Below are 24,645 nucleotides of genomic sequence, written 5' to 3'. Positions count from 1 at the left end.
TTATATTAAATTTTACTTATTTATTTTTCTTCCAGTTTTATTGGATATAATTGGAATACAGCTCTGTATAAGTTTAAGGTATACAACATAATGATTTTACCTACCATACCTCATGGACTGATTACCACAATGTTTAGTGAATATCTACCATCTCATGAAAAACACAAAATAAAAGAAAAAGAAAAAGAATTTTTTTTCCTGTGATGAGAGCTCTTAGTATTTGGTCTCTTAAAAGCTTTCATATATACACACAGCAATGTTAATTATATTAATCATATTTATCACTAATACTTATTTACCTTATAACTGGAAGTTTGTACCTTTTGACCGTCTTCCTCCAATTCCTCTTCCTTTCCTCCCACCTCTGAATCACAAATCTGATCTTTCTGTGAGTTTGTCTGTTTCTCTGAAGTATGCTTGACCTACAGCACGCTATTGGTTCCAAGTGCAGAACATAGTGATTCAGTGTTTCTAGACGTTGCAAAATGTTCACAAGGAACGCTAACACACTTAAGGCTTGCCTGCTTACTGTATGCAGGACACTGTTCAAAGCTCTCTGTGTGTATGAATTCATTTTATCCGTATAACTCTAAGAGGCAACAGTATCATTCTTCTCTTTGAAATGCCTACAGAAAGGGCACAGAGAGATTTTGGTAAAACCATCTCTTTGAAAGTAATCTTCAGATATTGTAGAGGAGATGAGGTCAGCAGTTTTCAAACCGTATTTCCGGGTTTGTTGGGAACCCTGCTCAGAGGTGTGAATTGTGAGAAGATAAAGGCATAAAATCTGGGATCAACCAGGCTGCAACCCTATACACACTCTCTTTCGATTGTTCCACATTTTGTTTTATGACTAGATGACTTATGAATCGTGTCTCAGGTTGAGGAGTCAATGACTGCCGCCTTCAGCATCTTTTAAATTGAGGAGTAAGTGACACAGAGCATTGTGTAAAGTCTCACGTGTGCAGCCTGCTGACTTCGTACATCTATATCTATGTGTCCCCTCAATTTCCTTAGTCTTTTATAATGTTTATTTGGCTGCATCGGGTCTCAGTCTCTGCACCCAGGATCCTCTGCAACGCGTGGACTCGTTAGCTGTGCTGCGCGGGTGCACTGTGTGTGGCTCGCCAGCCCTCAAGTGCCCAGACCCAGTGGTCAGCGTGGCGGCGCTCCAGTCTGGTGCTTGGCTTCAGTTGCACCGTGGCTCATGGGATCTTAGTACCCCCACCGGGGATCGAGACCACGTCCCATGCGTTGCAAAGCAGAGTCTTAACCACCGGACCAGCAGGAAAGTCCCTGTTCCCTCAATGCTTAGCAATGACTTCTTTCTGCTCTTAGACCCTTCTTGCCGTTTTGTAACCCTTGTCTCTCCTGCTCTGCAGAGGTGGCTGTGGGATGGCTCTTTATGGGGTTTAGCTCAGCTGTGTGTCAGAATAACCTCCAAATTGCAGGTCTGCTTCCACTTCTTTCCTTTCACCGTCTTCGTTAGAAGCACGGTCAGTTCTTGAGACTCTGCTCGACGCAGACCTGGCGGCGGGAAGCTGGGATCACAGTGGACGTTACCACATCTGTCTCTTGAGTCGTGCTTCAGTAAAACGCAGACACAACCAGGGAACTGTTACATTAACATCAAAGAGTCTTTGGATGCCAGGAAATTTGGATTTGTAATAGAAGTTAGCACCAAACAACAGCCTAAATATTCAAGCCTGAATAAAAGTGTCCTTGAAAGACTTTACAGTATGAGCTCATGTGACCCAAAGTATGGTTTTAAAATCTGCTCATCAACATGAATTTTCTCTCCCTATAAAGTCAACGGCCCTTATGGGCAGCCTTCTGTTGCCTTTGAGCAGCCACCGTAGTATCAAACTGAACCTTCTGCACACAGAGTTGGCGGGTTCGCCCTCTCTGAGTCTTCTAGTAGCAGAGTTAACCTATCAGCAGAGGTTTCTAATAAGCCACAGACTGTGGCTAGGGCTTTGGAATTGTTCATGCCTGTATATACCGCCTGACACGTGGGCTAGTTTATGATTCCACCATTAGAAAGATGTGCATGGTACTGAGGGTATTTACTGTTGAGGGTTATTTTGCAAACTTCATATTGTTTTTGAAGAAGGATGCTTGGTTGTGTTCGCATTGAGGTGACTGGTTCCAGACACAGTCAATGGGTCAGATCTGAGTAGGTAAGACGGGCACTTTGGGAGGGTTGTCTGTAGCTTCTGCAGTCCTGTGTGATGAGCTGGAAAAGCAGCTGCAAAGTGTAATGTTGTTCAGTCGCTCAGTTGTGTCTGACTCTACGCCCCCTGGACTGCAGCACTCCAGGCCTCCCTGTCCTTCACTGTCTCCCAGAGTCTGCTGAAACCCATGTCCATTGAGTCAGTGATGCCATCCAAATATTTCATCACTCCCTTCTCCTCCTGCCTTCAGTCTTTCCCAGCATCAGGGTCTTTTCCAGTGAGTTGGCTCTTTGCCTCAGGTGGCCAAAGTATTGGAGCTTCAGTTTCAACCTCAGTCCTTCCAATGAATATTCAGGACTGATTGCGTTTAGGACTTCTTGCAGTCCAAGGGACTCTCAAGCGTCTTCTCCAACACCACAGTTCAAAAGCATCAATTCTGTGGCTCAGCTTTCTTTATAGTCCAACTCTCACATCTGTGTATGACTAGTGGAAAAAGCATGGCTTTGACTACATGCACCTCTGCCGGTAAGTGATGTCTCTGCTTTTTAATATGCTGTCTGGCTTGTCATCGCTTTTCTTCCAAGGAGCAAGTATGTTTTAATTTCACGGTTAATGTAGAGGCTGGAAAAAACTTATTCCAACCCCCGAACACTTTATGCCTTGAGACCATAGCTTATTCACCTTGTACAGTCGGGTACTTTCCTTTCTCTATCAGTTCATTTTGATCTCTTGAAGACGCCGTTGTTTTTCTGGAAAAAGCAGTAAGCTAGAGCTCAATCTTGTGCATGCATAAGATGCATAAAGGATAAAATAAGCCAGACAGTCATTCATATTCTAGTATTAATAACTTTACAGGGCATTTCTTCATTCTGAAAAGGAAATTCTTACTTGGAATTGTTGGAAGAGGGCATTAAAGAAGAAAAGTGATCATTGTGCAATGAACTCTTCCTCGAAGGAGGATGAATTGAAATCATCAGCACCGAAGATATTCTTGGCTTGCCTTATCATTTTTCCCAAGGAAAGTCAGTACTTTGTCATATTGTTGCCATTTCCAAAGAATACCTTTTTTTGAGAAGTTTAAACATCAGTGAGTCTTCCACCATTTTCTCACCCTGAGTTTTACCATCTGCCAGCTGCCGTGTGCGGGACGTAACGTGCACTGCCTCACTTGATCTGCACGCCAGTCTTGAGGGCCATGCTGCTCAACAGGCTCTTGCTGTTGTTGTTCAGCCGCTCAGCCGTGTCTGACTCTCTGCGACCCCATGGACTGCAGCACGCCAGGCCTCCCTGTCCATCACCAGCTCCCGGAATTCACTCAGACTCATGTCCATTGAGTCGATGAAGCCATCCAGCCATCTCATCCTCTGTCGTCCCCTTCTCCTCCTGCCCTCAATCTTTCCCAGCATCAGGGTCTTTTCCAATGAGTCAGTTCTTTGCATCATGTAGCCAAAGTATTGGAGTTCCAGCTTCAGCATGAGACCTTCCAGTGAATATTCAGGACTGATTTCCTTCAGGATTGACTGGTTTGATCTCATGTCCATAAACAAGCTCTAAATGGTGTTTATTCTACATTTTAGACATTTTAACTCAATCTTCACACCAACCCTCTATAGGTCCTATTATTTCCCCATTTCACAGATACAGAAACAGAGATACAAAGAGATTAGCTGACTGGTTCAATATCGCATGATCTCGTGGGATCTTGTAGCACACTGTGGAGCTGTGACTTATGTCCAGGGCTTCTAGTTCCAGAATACACTGTTGTATATTGATGTTATCATTATCAGGGAGGAAATAGAAGCCCAGAGAATAACAACTTGCCCCAAGTCACAGGCAATGAATAATGGAGCAGGGTCTCAGATTCAGGCAGCCTGCAAGCTTCAGCCCTCGTATCATCCTGCACATCGTCTTTTTTCATCAGTCGTTTCTAAAGCCGCACACACTTGCTTCCACTCAATACAGATCTCGCTGAAGCACTTAAGAAAAGATAATGATATGAACAGGAAGGGGAGAAATTAGCTTTATCATTTATTGAGCTTCCTGATTAGTTTGCTTACTTAGTTCAGTGTTTCCTTTCATTATGAGTCGATGTGGGATAGTGGTTCATTATGAGAGAGTTGAATCCTCACTGGATTAGTTGCCAGAGTCAAAGACAGCCTTAACCTCATCTAGAGCAGCATTTCTTATCTTTAATGAGCATATGAACCCCTGAAGACCTGGTGAAAATGCAGAGGCTGATTCAGTAGGTCTGGGATGAGCCAAGATTCTGCATTCCTCGCAAGCGTCCAGGTGATGCCGACGCTGCTAGAACATGATCCGTGCTTTGAGTAGCAAGGCTGGAGTATTGAGCTTTTCCGAACTGATCAGAGAGATTTACTCCCAGAGTTCAAATGGGAAGGAAGGCATTTTCATAGATGGAAGAACACTTAGGGAGTTTGGGCAACAACACTGGGCAGAGGAGGGATGACCTGTGAAATAAGATCTGAGCTCCACAGGTCAGCCTTAGGATTGAAAGGAGCCTTAAAGGTCATCTGGTCCAAACATCTGGCCAATGTTTGAATCCTTTTGAATCCCTGCCAGGTCATCCCAGCCCTTGAGTTAAAGAAGTATTTGCCACGAATGGAAATAAACATTCAACAGAACAAGAGAATTTCAGAATGGTGCCTGAAGCACAGAAAGACTCAAAGAGGGAGCGGCTCTTGGAAGAGCTGTGATGCCTCATGCCGGCGCAGACAGACGTTGGCCTCTGTGCTGTGTTTTTAGTCTCTGGATATTGATTCAGATGGAGAAGGCAGTGGCACCCCACTCCAGTCCTCTTGCCTGGAAAATCCCATGGACAGAGGAGCCTGGGAAGCTGCAGTCCATGGGGTCGCTAAGAGTCGGACACGACTGAGCGACTTCACTTTCACTTTTCACTTTCCTGCATTGGAGAAGGCAATGGCACCCCACTCCAGTGTTCTTGCCTGGAGAATCCCAGGGATGGGGGAGCCTGGTGGGCTGCTGTCTATGGGGTCGCACAGAGTCGGACACGACTGAAGTGACTTAGCAGCATTGATTCAGAAGTTTTCAGAGCCACCATTTCATCATGAAAGCAGTGCACTCTATCAGAGAGCCAACTTGGGAGTGTTTCTTTCCCCACACGTGTGGCCCCACTATGAATAGAGGTGTCTGTGCTGACTGGCAGGTGAGAATCAGTGGCAGGTCTTGGCTGCTGGCTACTTCTTGGTGGCACTGACTGTAAACCAGGGCCCTTGAGAAACCATATTTTCAAGGATCCAGAATCCTGCACCCATGAATGGTTTACTCTCACTTTGATTTTCCGTGCATGCATCGTGTCCAGCTGTCTGCGATCCCGTGGACTGGGGCCGCCAGGCCCCTCTGTCCCTGGGGTTATCCGGGCGAGAATACTGGAGCAGGTTGCCATTTCCTCCTCCAGGGGATCTTCCGACCCAGGGACGGACCAGCGTCTCCTGTGCTTCCTGTATGGGCGGTGGATGCACTGAGCCACCGGGGGACGTGGCCTGAACCAAAAGATGCTTGTGCTGTGGGGCCTTCTGACGGGGAGCTGCCAGCTTCTCCTTTTCTCTCGTCTCAGGCTGTTGCTTGACGGTTCTCTGCTTTTTGTTTCAGGTGCCCGGGGGCAGCGAGAAGCGGTGGAGGCCAGCCCTGGTTGTACTGACGGAGAAGGACCTTCTTATTTACGACAGCATGCCACGGAGAAAGGAAGCCTGGTTCAGCCCCATTCACACGTACCCACTGCTTGCCACCAGGTAGCCATGGTCTTGTGTCTGGGTGTGAGGAGTTTGCTGTTTGAATCTTTTAATCAATGATAATTATTTCAGCATGTGATATTACTGCTTCCTCTTGCAGCAGGAGCTGAGAGTTCCTCTAGAATGTAGGCACACATTTTTAGCCACGTAGATTAATTATCACTTCTGACCACACACAGGGCAACACAAAGCCCTTGCTTCCTAATGGAGAGGCAGCAACACCAGTGACATGGGCCTGGCCTAGCCGCCTTCCTGGGCCTCCAGCCACTTTGGGATGAACTCCACACACATGCCTACTCTTGACATTCAGGTAGAATCAAGTAAGGGTCTTCACTTGGTGGCACAAAGAATGTCACGTGGGGCTGTCCCACTGTGCCTTCTGAAGCTCGGTCCACAGGAGACCCCGCAGCAAGTCTTCCTGCAGTTACAGGGCGCCGGCCCTGGAAGTGGGGCTGCAGGGGTCTGTCTGCTGCTCAGCACCTTCAGTGTTGAGACTTTGGACCCTAACACACCGTGTGCTTCAGTCCCTTCTCTAAAGTCCCGTGCCCTGAGCACCAGAGCACCTCAGAACAGACTCCTGCTTTCAGCCCTGGCTCCTGCTGCTGGCTTTCTGTATATGCTTTTTGATAATGGGTTTAGTTTTCATTATTCCCGCTATGTCTCTTTCCCTACCTAGCTTTGTGTCCATAATGTTTGTGGCCCCAGCTGGCATAGTTGCTGGCAACTTGGGGCCCTTAAAAACATCCATAGAGTGAATTATTGAACAATGTGGGCAGGCTCTGAAAGGAGTTTGGTCCGACGGACAGAGTGTAGTGAACTGAGGTTTGGGGGCATCTGTTCTGGGTGAGAGAGACAGTCGAGATGGCTTCTCCTATCTGAATGGACTGAGATGCCAAACAGGTTATATTCAAAGCTCAGGTGCAAGAAGAGAACGAGAACCAGTAGCAGAGCAGAAGTGCCACAAAAATCAAAGCGACAATAGCGAGCAGAGCTGCAGCTCCCTGAACTCTCTCCTACTTACATCACGGTTGGTGATGGGGAACAGCAAGGGTATCCTGAGAGTACCCACTGTTGGCCTCAGAGGTAAGTAGAGGAAGCCTTCAGGAGCTGGGAACCAGGCCTAGATCACTTAGACATTAATCAAGTAAATAAAATGAAATAAAACAGTAATTTAATTTTTTAGTCTCTTAAGCCTCAAAAATCTTGGCAGGGTAACTATTAAAATACTGTTCGTGTTTCAATAAAACCTCAATAATCAGAATACAAGTATCCTACGATGTTGCTGCAAAGATCCAGGCTTCTCCTTGGGCTTCCTTCAAATTCAGCCCAATCCCTGTCACTTTCCACAGTTAATATCCACGCTCTTCATCCATGGGCACTGGTGTTCAAGTTCTGAGACATTCCTGGAATGAAATCAAAGAAAGATTAGACCACAGTCACTGTCTTCCAGTTACTAAGAAGATATATTGGACTCAGGCCTCTTGGAACAGTTTTTAGGAACAAAAGTTTAAAGAACGTAAAGTTTCTAGGTACTTTTCAGGCAACTTGAAAATAAAACTTACCTTAACACATAGCTTTTGCCTCTCAGTTTCTGAGCATTCTGACTAGTGGAGGCTGCTGTTTCATTCCTGTGTGCGTGTACGTACTGATTCAAGATTTTAGATATGTTCCTGGATCACACTGGCCGCATTTCGAGGATCAGTGGTTGGGGCCGGTGGCTGCCATTTGCATGGCATGGATCTAGAAAAGCTCTGTCGTCACAGAATGCTCTGTTGGACAGCAGCGCCCTGGAGCGCACAGGACTCCCTCAGAATCTGTCCCAAGCAGCCCGCCAACAGCTCAGGCCACCGGGGGGGTCATCCTCTAGGCTCTGCAGGCTGCTGGCACAAGCTGGGATCCTGTGGCTCTTTGTGACCCCATGACTGCAGCATGCCAGGCCTCTCTGTCCATCACCAACACCCAGAGCTTGCTCAAACTCACGTCCATGGCGTCAGTGATGCCATCCAACCATCTCATCCTCTGTCATCCCCTTCTCCTCCTGGCCTCAATCTTTCCCAGCATCAGGGTCTTTTCCAGTGAGTCAGGTCTTCGCATCAGGTGGCCAGAGTATTGGAGCTTCAGCATATGAACTCATACAAAAGCAAAGTCCCCCGAAGGAGGGACGGGTGCACAGACACAGCAGTTGGTGGCTGAGTAGCTTTCAGCGGGCACCAGAAGCACCTATCTTAGACTCACCAGCCATGCAATGCCAGGTCTGCATTATGAGCAAATCACACGAATCACCTAAAACCATAAGCCTGCACCCAATATGGAGACAGAAGGTGAAATTCCCATTTGGTGCAAACTGTGCTCATTTAGAATAGAAGATGCAATGTTTAAAAAGACCAGCGTCCAGGGGCTTCCCTGGGGCTCCCCTGGGGCTCCGGTGGTTAAGATCTTGCCTGCCGATGCTGGTGGTAGGGGATGTGGATTGGATCCTGGTTGGGGAGCTAAGACCCCACCTACCTCGCGGCCAAAAAACCAAAACATAAAATGGGAGCAATGTTGTATCAAGTTCAATAAAGGCTTTAAAAACAAGGAAAAAAATCAGGGTCTGCCATCTAAATATAAAGGAGACGTGCTGGGGATGCTTGACTTCCCATCTTGCCTCCCTCTCCCAGATTACCAACCTCTGAACTGCAGAACAGCTCATCACAATGTGTCTGAATTAGCTCCATGAGCAATGATAAAAGTAGGCCCGTAATCGTGCCCCTGACCGCTGGAAGCCCAGGAGGCAGTTAAGATGTGGAGGCCGCACTGGGAGCCTCTCCTTCCTTCAGCGCCGCCTGGAAACCTGGAAAAGGAGGAGCTGGACTCCCATCCTCGCTTTCTCTCCCAGGACAGGGCTTAGCCCGGGGTCACTGCACCTCTCTCCTTCCCAGTCCCGTCTGTTTACGCACTTGGTCGAAACCTGCCCTCTGCCCAGACCAGCTGCGGGATGCACTTTAGGGAAGTGGGCTTTTAACTGACCTTTCACTTGCTCATCAGCTCCCATGGTTTGCCTGCATCGGTCCTGGCTAGCTTCCCTCCTGGACCCTGTGCGTGTGTCTAGAAAAAGACTTTTGGGAAAATGACCCCTCCATCTCCCCGTGTAATCACAGCGGAGACGCAGCCCCTTTGTGGCTCCAGGCTGGGAGCAGCGTTCCTGCCCTGAAGGTTGACACTCTCCCTGCACAGCAGGCCAGTTCTCCTGTTGTTGGAGGGTGTGTGGTGGGTCCAGCTGCTTGCCGCTCAAAACCCGATAAACAGGCCAGGTTGGTGGAAAGCTTGCTTTATGTCAGATGCCAGCACTGGGGGCGGAGGTGGATGTCTGTGCAAAGGCCCAGTCCTCCCCTGACAAGCAGTGAGCACTCTCATAGCCAGACTGGGCGGGGGGCCTGCAGAAACAGCACCCGCAGCTCTGGCCGCTCTTCATATTGGCCCTCAGTGGTCTGACGGGCACTGTCTTGGTGGCTTCAGGGACAGCTCATCTTCCGTTCCGGGGCCATTCGTTCTCATTTCTCTGGGGCCAGTTCTCAGAGCTGTGGCAGCTTGTGTCCTGGGTAGCGTCTGGTCATCGTGCAGCTAACTTCTCCCCCATGGTGTTCTAGAATCAATAAGACTGCTCGCAGGATGTATCTCAGAATATTCTCTGCAGCCCTCAAGAAAGAACCGAAGGCCCTGGGCCAGGCCTCATGACTACATTGTTAATATTTAGTCTCATGGACTGTTTTCCATTATTTCCTCATTTCACACTTCTCTGATCAAACCTCTACTTTGACCAGAGTTTTCCACACACAAGAGGCAGGCAGGGGACATGGGTTGGGGCAAGGACCACAGGGCCCCGCTCCGTTTCATCTGAGCTGGGAGGCCAGGCGTGGCAGATGCCCAGAGAAACCCTGATCCTCCCACTACAGCAGTCACCCAGCACTTCCTCTGGGAAGGAGGGCTGCTCCCCAGCCTCATGTTGAAGCTCATTGAGTGACTCTCTCACTTACTTCTCGTGTGTTCCATCCATGCACCTGTGGCTCTGTGCATTTGGTATATGAACATTCAGGCACATAGCCTGTCTAGTAGCGTTATTTTTCCAAAGAAGGGGAGTCCTGTTTCTTTTGAAGACCTTCTCTTAAGGTATTATTTATAAGCAGTGCTATACACGAATCTGAAATGTGTAGTTCACTTAACTTTTCTTTGTAGATACAGAGCCACATCGTCTGAAGTTTTATTATAGGTTAGGGTGTCTGCTAATTAATCATCCTGGGTAACTTTATCAGGAAGGCCATTATGTACCATCTGCAAATAGCTAGACCCAGCCGCTAATACACCCGTGGCTGACCTTTGTGGAAGGAGCGTAGAAAAGGCCAACAGCTTTACATGGATTCTACCTGACTTTGCAAAACTTGCTCAATTTAAGAATCACCTGGCTGTCCATTAGTGATTCTGGCCCCAAGCACTCTGCCCTGGAGATCCTGGCTCAGCAGGCCCAGGTTATGAGTCAGGAGTCTGTGCTTAACAAGCTTCAGATGTAGTGCTCAGGCACCACGTTTAACCCTCGCAGCCCCACGAGATTTAGGTTTTCTTCCTGTGTCACAGAGAAGTAAACTGAGGCACTAAGGGATTATGTAACTTACCCACAGTTGTACAGCTGGTGAGAAACACACCCAGAATTCTGATTCTGAATCCACTTTCTGTTTTTTTAAAAGATTTATTTCGTTCCAGCTGCTCTAGGTCTTTGTTGCTGTGTGCTGTAAGCGGGAGCTACTCTTCCGTTGCCGTGTGAGGGCTTCTCTTGTGGAGCACAGGCTCTAGGCGCTCAGGCCTCAGTAGTTGGGCGCACAGGCTCTAGGCGCTCAGGCCTCAGTAGTTGGGCGCACAGGCTTAGTTGCCCTGTGACATGTGGAATCTTCCCAGACCAGGTATTGAACCCATATCCCCTGCACTCGCAGGCAGATTCTTCACCACTAGACCGCCAGGGGAGCCCTGAATCCACCTTCTTAACCACCATTCAGTAAAGCCAGAATGGTGGCTCAGATGGTTAAGAATGTGCCTGCAACGCAGGAGACTAGAGATCCAACCAGTCCATCCTGAAGGAAATCGGTCCTGGGTGTTCACTGGAAGGAATGATGCTGAGGCTGAAACTCCAACACTTTGGCCACCTGAAGCAAAGATCATTTGAAAAGATCCTGATGCTGGGAAAGATTGAGGGCAGGAGCAGAAGGGGACAACAGAGGATGAGATGGTTGGATGGCATCACCAACTCAATGGACATGAGTTTGAGTAAACTCCAGCAGTTGGTGATGGACAGGGAGGCCTGGCATGCTGCAGTCCATGGGGTCACAAAGAGTCAGACACAACGGAGTGACTGGAAAACAACAGCCACACCACTCTCTGCAGCCTCCCAGGAGCATATTTCCTATTCCCTGAAGATCAGATGGCTCTTCGAATTTGCTGAGTGGATCATATAAATCTTTCCTTAGTGCTCCTGACAACTCAGTCATGAACAGAGAGCCGTTCAGATCCTACAGCAGAGTGAGCACAGAGCTGGGGACTCCGAGACCTGGAGTTTATGCCCAGGGATTCGACCAGGGGCTCTCAGAGTGTCATCGCCAGCCGGGAACGTGAGCACCACCTGGGAACTTGGGGCACGTTGCAGATGCTCCATCCCACTTCAGAGGAATTAAATCAGAAACTCCAGGACTGGGGCCCGGCCCACATGTGAGGGCACCAGCCCTCCAGGTGCTTCTGATGTGGGCAGATGAGAGCCCCTGGTTCAGAAGACTACTGGCTCCCAGGGTTCCTGGCGGGAAGGAAACGCCATAGCCAGGACCGGGGCCTTTGTCCTCCGTGTCCTTCAGAAGCACTGTTTTGCTTCAAGCAGTGGTGACCACTGATGAGTTAGTTTGAAGGCTGTCCTGGATCCAGGTGCCCACAGAGTCATCAGCAGCTCCCGGGATGTGTATATGGCTGCCCTGCTCTTCCGTCCTATAGGCTTTTTCCACCGGTCCTTTGCCCTCTACCTCAGCTTCCTCCGAATGACTGCAGTGCCCCATCAGTGGATCCTCCAGGACACAGGATGCTGCTACACAGCAGTGACTCAAGTACAGACTTGTTCAGCATAACCCCTGACACACAGCCACAGCAAAATACCATAGATTGGTAATCAGTTCTCACAGTTCTGGCAGCTGGAGGTCTAAGGTCAGGGTAGCAGTGTGGTTTGTTTCTGGTGAGAACTCTGTTTTGTGTGTATGTGTGTACTGCATCAGGATCTTAGTTCCCTGGCCAGGGATCAGACCCATGCCCCTGCGTTGGGAACAGAGTCCTAATCACTAGGCCACCAGGCAAGTCCTCAGAGCTCTCTTGATTTGTAGACACTGTCATCTTGCTGTGCATGGCTGCATGACTTCCTTGTGTCCCTGAGGAGAGAAAACTCGAGCTCTATGGGGTCTCTTCTTACAAGGACGCTAATCCCATCAGAGCAGGGCCCCACCCTTGTGACCTCATTTAACCTTAATGACCTCGGTTCTGTCTCTAAATACAATTACAGGGCAGATCGGAGCCTCCCTGTATGAACTGACGGCTGGGGCAGAACTCAACCCATCGCACTGACTCCAGGATGGCCTTATTTAACATGATCCACACAGCAAGACTGGCTGCTGTCGGTCCTTGAGCCTTCATCTTAGCAGTCCTGGAAAGCGTCGGTCAGAATGTCAGAGGCTCTTTTTTCTTGCAGAAGAACTGTCTGGGAGTATAGCCAGTAGGAAACAGGTTTCTTCTAAAATCATTCCTCAGCTCAGACATTTCACAGTTGACTTGCTGATTTGTTTGTGGTTCTTTTTTTTTTTTTTTTTTGAAGGGGGTTTGCAGGTTCCAGGCACATCAAATTTATATTTTTCTGGAAGATGAAAATGTGATTGGGTCAAGGCAGAGGCACTAGAAACGCTCACAGTGGTCCTGGTGTCAGCTGCCACAGAGAAGTTTCCAGGCAGTCAGTTCTTCCACTGACAGCATTCCGTGGTTTCTCTGTGCCCTGATGGTGCTGCTCATAGCAGCTACTCTCATCCCTCGGCTTTTTATGAGGCGGGAAAGCGTTTTCTTTTTTTTTGCTCAGCCAAAGCTTGTTTGATGTTGCTGAACATTAAAAAAAGAAAGGTATCCTTGCGCACGCAGAGCGTGTTGGTCTTTTGCCACTGTTGTCATCTTTGGCAAGTGAGATAGGTCTACAGAGAACCAGGATTAAGGTCGCAGTATTTCTGGAATTCTAGAAGTATAACCCCAAAATTCTGCCCACCCAGCCCCAGGGGTTGGGGGAAAGTTCGGAAGCACAGAGCTTGTAGAAAGAATGACGCTGCTCTCAACCCAGTTTCCTGACCTGTCGCTCTGCTCCCCTCTGACGTCACTCGGGAGCCAGAGACGCGCAGCGCTGGTACTAAACGGGTCGGGAAATCTTTCGTGCTTTAGGAGCTAACCTGTTTCGCTGTGCAAAGTAGCTGCCACCTCAGGTGGGCGCAGACGTTTTAGGAATGCTTTCCACTGGGAAAGGCTGGCCAGTTGCATCTGTCAGACTTTAAAGTATAGTCAGCCTGCGGTTTTCACTCGAAGCCTGGGAGGCCCCTCTCTCATGGAGGGCACGGGCATGTTCCACGGGCTTCCCCTCGGGTGGCACAGAAGCAGCCACGTGCCCGCGAACCCATGTTGTGTCAGACCGAGAAGTGTGCGGTTGGCCCTCACTCCGTCCGCCGCGTGTCTCCGCGTGTCTGGTGCTGCCCCTGCCCTCACTCGAGCCGGTGCGGGAGCCCTTCAGACGTGGCCGGGGATTAGCTGAGCGAGGAGATTCATGGACTTTGGAATCAGACAAACCAGCAGTCAGATTCTGAGACTTCTGCTTGCAATGAGGCAAAGCATTAATAGCAGTTTCTCCGGATCCAAGTCTCCTCACCTACGGGAAGCAGTAACTTCTGCTCTTCCAGTTATTGATAAGATGGACTTCACAACTGCTCTTAGAGTGAGTGTAAGCATTCAGCGTGTAACAGACATAATAAGTGATGGATAAATGCCAGCAGTTGTTGCTATTGGATAAAGTAATTGGCATTAACGCATGAATGGCTGAAAAGGAATCGGACCTGTCTGACCCCACACGTGATACTGCATTTACCAAGGACTTGTAGCCACGGAGCTGTAAGGACGGGGCTAAGGAAGAGGTGTGGGTTTGTTTGTAGAGATGAGGAAGTGTGATATGGAAATAGGGGCCTGGAACACCTTACTTCACAGCACGAAGCTGGTCCTGAGTGCTGCTGCGGGGAATGCGGGGCAGACGGTCACGTGGCTCTGAGAGTGTAGCTGGATGAGCCTTGGTCGGAACTGGGCTCCAGTCTGCTTCGCTGCTTACTCCCCTTTGTTTAACGGGTTTCGGCTTACTCTCAGTATCCCTAATGATGTCCCCTTCTGAGAGATGGGACCTGGCCTGATTCCTTAGCCACCATATTCAGATGGAAGAAGTTTAGAAGGTGCAGTGAGGCAGGAGTTCAGTGACTCTTGGCCGAGGGACAGCAGGCTTGTTCTTGGGCAGCCCCTCCTGTCTGATGGTTCGGGGCTTGTTAGGGATTCTGCCCCTTCACGTCTCCCCTGAAGACTGACTGTTGGGCCCCAAGTAAGGGTAGCCAGCTGATATAACAAAGAATTCAAGAGGAGCCCCAGAACCATTGAAGGGGTCTGACCAGTTGCTCTTCCTTCCTCCTCCTTTCTTCCTTCCTTTTCTTCCTTTTTCTGTGGCTTGCACTATGGCATATGCATGGAGATACTAATTACAGCAATTAAGGAAAATGAGGGTGTAATATTGCTTAGCAACCCAGTTACCTAACCTGTAATTTTACTAATTTGGCTGAATCTGTGTGCTGCAACTGTTTTGGATTTAATTAAGGATATTAATAAAAATGTTTTTAATGAAATATTTTATGCGACATTCTCTAACGCCTTACCGGAATTAAACTAGTGCATAAGCATCCCTTGTGAAGTAGGGTTTTCTGTTCTTCTTGAAACTAATCAGACAAAAGGGGCCTGAGGATCAAGAAACAATATGCAGCCTCACATCACCTCAGTTGTTGGCTGGCCCCCACAGGGACGGCTACTTCTACTGCCAAGCTCCCAAAATCTCAGACAGAGAATTTGACTTGAAAGGGGGCTTATCACACAACCTCTTTGAGCCTCCTGGTATCCAGTGCTTTGGGCACAGGACATAATTTTAAAACATTCCATCCTCTTTTTGTCTTATAAGAAGACAGATGGGTTAGACACCCCTTTACTTTGACAGTAGTGCGTGTGTGCTCACGTGTGTCCAACTCTGCAACCCCAGGGATTGTAGCCCACCAGACTCCTCTGTCCATGGAATTTTCCAAGCAAGAATACTGGCGTGGGTTGCCATTTCCTCCCCCAGGGGATCTTCCCAACCCAGGGATTGAACCTGCATCTCCTATGTCAGCAGGTAGAGTCTTTATCCGTGAGCCACCAGTGAAAGCACTAGTTGCTAAAGATGGATTTGGAAGCAGAAACAGGAAATGGATGTTAGGCTAATCGCATACAACATTCGATCCCAGTTAACTTTCAAGATCATTTTTTTTCAGGATGAATTAATCTGGAAATTAGAATTTAGTGGATGCAATCCAAGTTCTTTGGATTGAACTATAACTACTCTTTGGTATGGTTGAGGGACAGAAAGTGGAAGACAAGTCATAATATCTCAATTCAGTTCAGTCACTCAGTCATATCCAACTCTTTGTGACCCTGTGGACTGCAGCATGCCAGGCCTCCCTGTCCATCACCAGATCCCGGAGTTTACCCAAACCCATGTCCATTGAGTTGGTGATGCCATCCAACCATCTCATCCTCTGTCATCCCCTTCTCCTCCTGCCCCCAATCCCTCCTAGCATCAGGGTCTTTCTAATGAGTCAGCTCTTCACATTAGGTGGTCAAAGTATTGGAGTTTCAGCTTCAGCATCAGTCCTTCCAATGAACACCCAGGACTGATCTCCTTTAGGATGGACTGGTTGGATTTCCTTGCAATCCAAGGGACTCTCAAGAGTCTTCTCCAACACCACAGTTCAAAAGCATCAATTCTTCAGCTTTCTTCACAGTCCAACCCTCACATCCATACATGACCACAGGAAAAACCATAGCCTTGACTAGACGGACCTTAGTCGGCAAAGTAATGTCTCTGCTTTTGAATATACTATCTAGGTTGGTCATAACTTTTCTTCCAAGGAGTAAGCGCCTTTTAATTTCATGGCTGCAATCACCATCTGCAGTGATTTTGGAGCCCCAAAAAATAAAGTCTGCCACTGTTTCCATTGTTTCCCCATCTATTTCCCATGAAGTGATGGGACTGGATGCCATGATCTTAGTTTTCTGAATGTTGAGCTTTAAGCCAACTTTTTCACTCTCCTCTTTCACTTTCATCAAGAGGCTCTTTAGTTCTTCTTCACTTTCTGCCTTAAGGGTGGTGTCATCTGCGTATCTGAGGTTATTGATATTTCTCCTGGCTAACTTGATTCCAGCTTGTGCTTCTTCCAGCCCAGGGTTTCTCATCATGTACTCTGCATATAAGTTAAATAAGCAGGGTGACAATATACAGCCTTGATGTACTCCTTTTCCTGTTTGGAACCAGTCTGTTGTTCTAACCAGTCTCCTGTTCTAACTGTTGCTTCCTGACCTGCATATAGATTTCTCAAGAGGCAGGTCAGGTGGTCCGGTATTCCCATCTCTTTCAGAATTTTCCACAGTTTATTGTGATCCACACAGTCAAAGGCTTTGGCACAGTCAAGCAGAAATAGATGTTTTTCTGGAATTCTCTTGCTTTTCCGATGATCCAGCGGTGTTGGCAATTTGATCTGTGGTTCCTCTGGCAGTAATTAATCAAACCTCTTAGAAAAGAGTCCTCTTCATGTTCCAGTTGTTCATTCAGTCATTCATTTAACAAATACTTACTGAGTGTCTTCCATGTGCCTGGAATTGTTCTAGGTGCTAAATGTGCAACAGGGGATAATCAAATAAAAAGTCCTACCCAGCTCAAATTAATTACAATAACGACTCTTACAGTATATTCTGTGCCAGATACTGTTTCATTCAGTATTCCTGAAACTCAGTTCATCCTAACATACTGCTGATCCATCCCAGATTGCATTTGAAGATCCCGAGGCATGGAGAGTTTAAGAAACTTTTCAAGGGACCTTCCTGGTGGTCCAGTGGTTAAGAATCCACCTTGCAATGCAGGGGACATGGATGGGTTCAATCCCTGGTCCAGGAACTAACATCCTACATGCTGGGGAGCAGCTGAGCCCATGAGCTGCAGGAAAAGATTTTACATGCCACAGCTAAGACCAGAGGCAGCCAAATTTTTTTTTTTTAAGGAAATTTGTCAAGGTCATACAGTTGGCTGAGAGCCAAGATTGTGTCTGTTTCTCTGCTCTGATGGCTTTATTCTGTTGCCCTGCTGTTTCATATTATATGGTCCTATTCATTTCTTCACTTACCTGCACTTTTACACTCACTCATAGAGAGTGTAAACTCTTGCTGGAGTTGGTGGCTTTGCTTCCAACCATGGGAATGTGTATCTGAATTTTGTAACCAGGAACAAAACATGTCCTTGGGCTTCTCAAGCCGTTTCAGAGAAAACTTAGAAATTGAGTGTAAACTGCAGCTTGAAAACTTGCCCCAGGGTACCAGTATTTTTTTTTCGTTGGGTAAGAAAGTTATCTTCTCTAGGGAGACAGCATTTTCTAGGTTGCTATAGTTTAGTCCCAGCTGCAGATAAGAAAAACATGGTCATATTTTTAAGGATACACAAATAACTTAAAATGTAAAATAATAGATAAAAAGATAAATAATAGCTATTTCAGAGTCTTCCCCAGGGACTACAGATCAGGAAAGATGTTTGTTAAGAATCTTGAGAGGGATATAAAAAGACCATTCCTAGCAGGATGGGGAAAGTCAGGCCAACAGATTCTATCTTTAGCCCTACCTTTTCCAATGTCCAAGTGATGACTTTTAAAAACTTAATGTCCAGCTGACATTTACTCGGTACATAGTATCCCGAATCTGGTTACTGTAATGTGTTCCCAAATGCAGTCAGCAAGTGAAGAGCCCATTAAAAACTTTTCAGTGGCCCCACATTTCAAAGGATTTCAAAATAGGTCAAGTGTGTGTGTGCGCATGCGTAGTTTTCATTGTCCACTTGAATTCACGTTTCAAAAACATCTTGAAAACCTTGCGTCCATGCAGTTACTCAGCCAGTAGGTGTTGAACTCTGACCGTAAGTCAGGTGGGATACTAGACACTAGGGAAACCACGAGAGATGGGACAAGCCTGCTACCTTGAAGGACATCAGAGGTGAGGTGGTCATCTGGAAGCTGTAGGGTGGGGGCAGTCCAGTGGTTAAGGCTCTGCATGTTCAACGCAGGGAGCTCAGGTTCAATCCCTGGTCTGAGGACTAAGATCCCACCCACCGTGCAGCAAAAAAAAAAAAAAGTCCCTGCTCTGAGGCAGTGGATTGGTGATATGCATGGAGTCCAGAGAACGGGCACCCACCTTGCTCTGGAGTACCAGCAGATTGCTGAGCTGTCAGTAGTAAGCTGCTTCCCCCAACACCTTCCTTTACCCGGGACCTGTCAGCGTGAACACCTGAGCAGTGAACCTCCCACACAGAGAAGCCCAGGAGGTCCCGCGGGCTCCAGCCCCTGCAGGCTCAGCTCACCTTCGATCCCAGGAAGAAAGTCATCTGCTCCAAGCGTGGCTCTCACACGACGGCCGAGGTCCGCGGAGGTCCCCTTGAGCCGCTGGCCGCCCGAGGGAGAGCGCGCCCATCCCCGCGAGAGCGCGTCCATCCCGCGAGAGCGCGTCCATCCCGCGAGAGCGCGTCCATCCCCGCGAGAGCGCGTCCATCCCGCGAGAGCGCGTCCATCCCCGCGAGAGCGCGCCCATCCCCGCGAGAGCGCGCCATCCCCGCGAGAGCGCGTCCATCCCGCGAGAGCGCGCCCATCCCCGCGAGAGCGCGCCATCCCCGCGAGAGCGCGCCATCCCCGCGAGAGCGCGTCCATCCCCGCGGGCCGCTGGCCGATGCACAGACGCTGCAGATGCGCGTGCCTGCCTCCTCCCGCCTTCCCGTTCCTCAGTCTGTCTTCTCCAGACTCTGTTCTCAGTGGTTTCTGATGCTCAGTTGGAAGGAGAGGGAGAGGGCTCCTTGAAGGCCCCTCAGGGCACCCCGGGACCCAGAAGGACCCCGAAACCTCCGCCCGCAGGTCTCAGCTCTCTCCCGTCTCATCTGCCGGCGGCCAGTAGGTGCACGTTAATGAGGTCACAGTGCAGGTGTCACCCCACCTGGACCGGTTAGCTTCATCCTGAGTAAGGCCATTTCTAGGCCTGCGGATGTCAGGTAACAGGAGCCAGACATGACCGCTTAGACTAGCAAGACAGGAACCACGCAAGGCGGCGCGGATGACTTCGTTCCGACACGGGCTTGCCACCAACATTAAACAATCAAAACATGTATTCTGCACTGAGTCAGAATTATATATTTTTCAGTGCCATGGAAGTCCTGATTCTAAACATTAAAGTGAAAGATTTGGGTTCGTTTTAGTCCCATCGCCTTGTAAAACTAATCTTTACATTTTGTGCTATATATTGCTTAGAGAAATTTTTAAGAACTTTTAAAAAATAAGTAGAAATAAAACCACCCACAAAATTGCTTGACATTGTAATGGCTTTGTTTGCAAGCTTCTGTTTTATATCATTGAATTGCATAGTAAGTAAGTAAGTTAGAATCGTTCAGTCCTGTCCGACTCTTTGCCACCCCATGGACTGTACAGTCCCTGGAATTCTCCAGGTCAGAACATTGGAGTGGGTTGCCATGTCCTCCTCCAGGGGATCTTCCCGACCCGGGGATGGGACCCAGGTCTCCTGCACTGCAGGCGGATTCCTTACCAGCTGAGCCACCAGGGAGGCCCATTGAATGGCATACCTATGCTCAGTCGCTCAGTCCTGTCCGACTCTGCGACCCCATGGACTGCAGCCCGCCAGGCTCCTCTGTCCATGGGATTTTCCAGGCAAAAAGGGAGGAGTGGGCTGCCATTTCCTCCCCCAGGGGCTCTTCCCGACCCAGGGGTCAGACCCAGGTCTCCTGTGCTTCCTGCATTGGCAGGTGGGTTCTTTGCCACTGAGCCAGCCGGGAAGCCCTGCTTATCAAGAGTCTCAGGGAGTACAGGCGCATTTCCCCACATTCACACACATTTACAAGTAACTTGTTAGGTCTGTTCCCCATCCTCAGGATGTGTTCCCACACGCCTTGCGTCCATACCTGACGCAGCTCATTCGATTTTCATCTGGAAGGAGTGTCCTTTTGTTACCAGTATGCACACTAGGCAGGAACTACATTTTTTAAATAAGGAGACTGAGGCTAGGGGTGAGGGATGGATTTATTGAGCACAAACCAGAGCTAGGTTCTGTAGTGGGTGCCATACACAGACCCTTCATTCCACCTTTACAGGCCTGCTTGAGGAAGTGCTGACTCTTAGAACGTTTACCTTAAATGGCAGAAGAGGGTCCCGATGCAGGTGATCATTCCTCCCAAACCTGCGTCCCTGTTCAGCTTACCGGCAGCCTGCCAGCCACGTCCAACTGACACAGATTTTAAGATTTTAAAAAGGAAGCACTAGATATATTTCTCTTTATTTCATTCATTTTACTTCCGTCTTTAGGTGGTGGTGGTGTTTTTTTAACTTTGTTTATTTTTTTGACCTCGCTGCACAGCAGGTGGGATCTTAGTTCTCTGACCAGGGGACCCGCACCCCTTGCTTTAGAAGCGCAGAGTCTTTCTTCACCATTGGATGGCCAGGGAAGTCCCGGATAGATTTCTTAAAATGACTGAAATGTAAACACCTTTGAGTAGAAAAACACTGCGGAGCAACTAAGAAAGCAGTGTGAATTTGTGTTTTCTCTACATGCTTCTTCCTAATGAATTTTTACCGGATCCTCAGTCCCTTTAAATTCTCTATTAGACTTTTGAGAAATGCTGTCATTTTATTTACTCTCCCCCAGACGATGAAGCCTCGGGCAGCTTCTCAGTCACTCAGTACACGGCGCTCTCCTTCCTCCGATTTGCTGGACTCTCGTCTCTACACGTGAAATCCCTGGGGCTGGCGGGGAGGAGCTGTGTCAGCAGAATCCCCGTCATAGCGTCCCGGACTCCTCTCAGCGAGCTGCAGGGAGATTCTCTTATAGTCCTTCTTGTTGAGGCAAAACTGGCAAATTAAAGTATACCGTGATGATTTCCTGTCCGTACCCATTATGAAATGATTACCGCAATCAAGTTAATACATCCATCACCTCACATCATTACCTTTTTTTTTTTTGCGAATTGTATTTTTTAGCAAATTTCAAGTCTACAGTATTATCCCCATGCTATTCATAGATCCTCAGAACAAATTCACCTCACAATTAAAAATCTGCAGCCTTTGACCAGCGTGACCCCATTTCTCCCAGCCTCAGCAGCGGTCGTTCAAAGGCGGGTGGGGACCTGGGCACTTCGCTGCGGGAGCGGCAGTGGGTGCTTCTGGACAAAATTCTCCTCGAGTGACAAAATGCAAAGAAACTGTGGGACTGAACATAGCGGTGTGCACGCACAGTTGGGGCAAATTCTGGACCGCAAATATACAAAGAGGTCAAAAACCCAACTGCCACCACTGGGAGCCTGGCTGAAAGCCAGGCCACTGAGCGCGCTGCTGCTGCTCACGGCGCCACTGAGGCGGGCCGAGCCGAAGCCACGACCCGCGCAGCCTCCGACGCAGCCGTCCCCTCTCCCAGCCAGGGTTTACCCGCTCGGGAGCAAGTGAGCAAGGGGACCTCTTTCCGCTCGCTCCCCGCGGCGGCAGCGAGGACCCCAGTAGAGCCGTGCCTGAATCCTTGCCAACTGAATTTCTCCTGGCTGGCGAAGGCGGAGAGCCCTCGTCAGTAACAATTCTGCTCTCTGCTTCAGTAAGCTTGACTGTTGTTTTTTTTTCAAGATTTCACATAAGTGATGGCGTACAGAATCTCTTTCTCTGTCTGGCTTACTTCAGTTGGCATAATGCTTTCAGATTCACCCATAAGGTTGCAGACGGCAGAACTTCTTTTTTTGTTTAAGGCAGAATAACACTGCGTTATGAACGTACGCATCATGTCTTCCTCATTGATTCGTCCACAGAAGGGCACTCAGGTTGCTCCGGTGGCTTGGTGATTGTAAATAGTGCTGGGGTGAACTTGGGGGCGCAGATATTTCTTTCAGATATTGATTTTGCTTCCTTTAGATATATTCTCAGACGTGGCATTGCTGGACCCTTTGGTAGTGCTGTTTAATATTTTGAGGGACCTCCATGCTCTTTTCCGCAGTGGCTGCACGAATTTACATAAACACAAACAGTGTGCAAGGATTCCCCTTTCTCCACTTTCTTGCCAACACTTGTTATCCTCTGTTTCTCTATCTTCAAAGAACTGTATAATCAAAAGCCTTTTTCAATTAACCTTTTTCTTCCAGTCAGCATTGCAAACCACCCCTCCCACCGAATTTCAACTGTGTAAGTAAGAGAGCTCCTCAGAGTTACAGGAGCTTGTCACTAGGAATTCAGTGGGCTACAGTAGGTTTTATTTCACTGATAATTTTGGTCTACAGTATCTAAACTTGCAAGAGAAAATAAGCTTTTGGATTTCTTCTGTACAACTTTTAATCTAGAGGCAACAAGCCCTTTGCCTAAGTAAGTAACTCTCCCATCCACCAAGTGAATAACACCTGGAATTCCACTAGCAACCAATGAGCTGTTTCTTTCTGTATTGAAAGAAAAGGCTGAAGATGCCAATATCCTGGAGACGAGGAACATTTCCCACGTTGTACTCATGCTCTCCTGCAAATCAATGACACGAGAGTCTCTCCCAAAAGGCGGTTGGACATGGAGGAGAAGGAGCAAGCATAAGAGATCCGAGTGCTTAAACGGGGCGAGTGAAGAGGAGGGGCCAGCCCTTGTAGAAGGCGGCACCCGAGCTTCCTTGCTTGCCCTGGCCTGTTAGAAAGCATGGACCGTGGGAGTCACGTTTTATGCTGGATGTGTGTTCCAGAGCCAGTGTGTCCAGTGAAAATCACTCTTGAAAATCACTTTAATCTCCCGTGAAGTGCACTTCTGTTCCATCTTTGAAGAAGTTCAGCATCACTGTGCTGCTTCAGGCTTTTTCAAAAGTTTTTATTCAACGGCTCATTTTTATTTTGGCTGTGCTGGGGCTCCGCTGCTGCTCTGGGGCGCGCTCTAGTTGCAGCGAGTGGGAGCTGCTGTCTCCTTGCCGCGCTCACGCTCCTGCTGTGGGGCTTCTCTCGTGGAGGACACGCTCTAGGCCTCCAAGGTTCAGTGCCCCGAGGCATATGGGATCTTCCTGGACTACGGATCGAATTGGTGTCCCATGCACTGCAAGGTGGATTCTTAACCGCTGGACCACCAGGAAGCCCTCTTTTTCAAGCTTTACACAGACACACAGATTGCTGCTGCTTTAGCTGAGTCCCATGGTTGTCAGCTTGCATTTGGAGGCTGAGTGCATGAGAAGTGCACACCCGGAAGTGCATTCTCTGCAGCCAGATGCTCCAGAGCGCAAGGAGAGTGGTATGTGGGGTGGGGGTGGGGGATGGGGCGCTAAATCCAGCTCAGAAAGCAACAGATTTCCTTTCTCAGCTGTGCTTGCCCTGGGTCACGTGTATGCAACGGCAGTGGCGGGGCGGGGGCGGGGGGTTGCACACTATTTAAAACTGCTCTCTCAGTCCTTTCCGCACCTTCCTTTCCTGTCTGAGTGTCTGCATAGCCCAGTGGATGCCCATTTTCCAGCCACTGTACCCATTCCCTCTACCACTGGTGAGGAGCTGCGTGAGAAGGGGCAGAAAGCCATCGTGACACGAGGGCGCCCTGGGTCTGCGGGTTCCAGACCAGAAGAGTGAGAGTGATTCACGCAAATCGCCAGCTGGAGCTTTCTCAAGTGCCGTATCAGGTGGATACAGTGGCTTCCGTTTTGATCATTTCTCTCTTCTTCCCAACAGGCTGGTCCACTCCGGTCCAGGAAAAGGATCACCCCAGGCCGGTGTGGATCTGTGTTTTGCAACGCGAACTGGCACCCAGCAGGGGATCGAAACGCACCTCTTCAGGGCCGAGGTCAGCAGGGACCTCTCACACTGGACACGGAGCATAGTGCAGGGGTGCCACGACTCGGCGGAGCTCACTGCGGAGATCAGCACAGGTGCGCGCCCGGGCTGGGGACGCCACAGCCTTCTGGGGAGAGGCGCCCTCCCCGGCATCGCGGCCTCAGCACAGGTTCCATTACGGGCTCCTTCTGGGGTACTTACTTAAATTCCAGAGGAGATAAACTTCAAATTCTTCTGAATTGAGGCACTAGTAACGCCCTACTAAAATGGGGCCTAGAGAAAGCCCAAGAGTAGCCGTGAACACCCAGCTCAGCCGAAAAAAATAATTAATTAAACACTTTTTTTTTAAGCCTAAAAAAGGACAGTGATGCCAGACTTCTTGGGACATGGGAGAGAACTGCACGTTATGGGAGATTAAAGGGACCTTCATGAGTGATTTTTACTGAACGTTACTAGTACATTTAGTAATGCTCTGCTGAAATGCAACCTA

General features: G+C 48.7%; 1 protein-coding gene across 1 annotated transcript in view; it reads left to right on the top strand.

Annotated features, from left to right (window-relative positions):
* Nucleotides 1-24,645, top strand: part of SNTB1 (syntrophin beta 1) — a 245,812-nt gene that overhangs the window by 210,220 nt on the left and 10,947 nt on the right. Inside the window, exons 4-5 of the mRNA XM_052651720.1 lie at nt 5,805-5,944; nt 24,054-24,250. Coding sequence (XP_052507680.1) covers nt 5,805-5,944; nt 24,054-24,250 — 337 coding nt within the window. The remainder of the gene's footprint in view (nt 1-5,804; nt 5,945-24,053; nt 24,251-24,645) is intronic.

This window comes from Budorcas taxicolor, chromosome 14, assembly GCF_023091745.1.
Source record: "Budorcas taxicolor isolate Tak-1 chromosome 14, Takin1.1, whole genome shotgun sequence".
Classification (NCBI taxonomy): domain Eukaryota; kingdom Metazoa; phylum Chordata; class Mammalia; order Artiodactyla; family Bovidae; genus Budorcas; species Budorcas taxicolor.
This window is presented reverse-complemented; position numbering and strand designations above follow the sequence as displayed.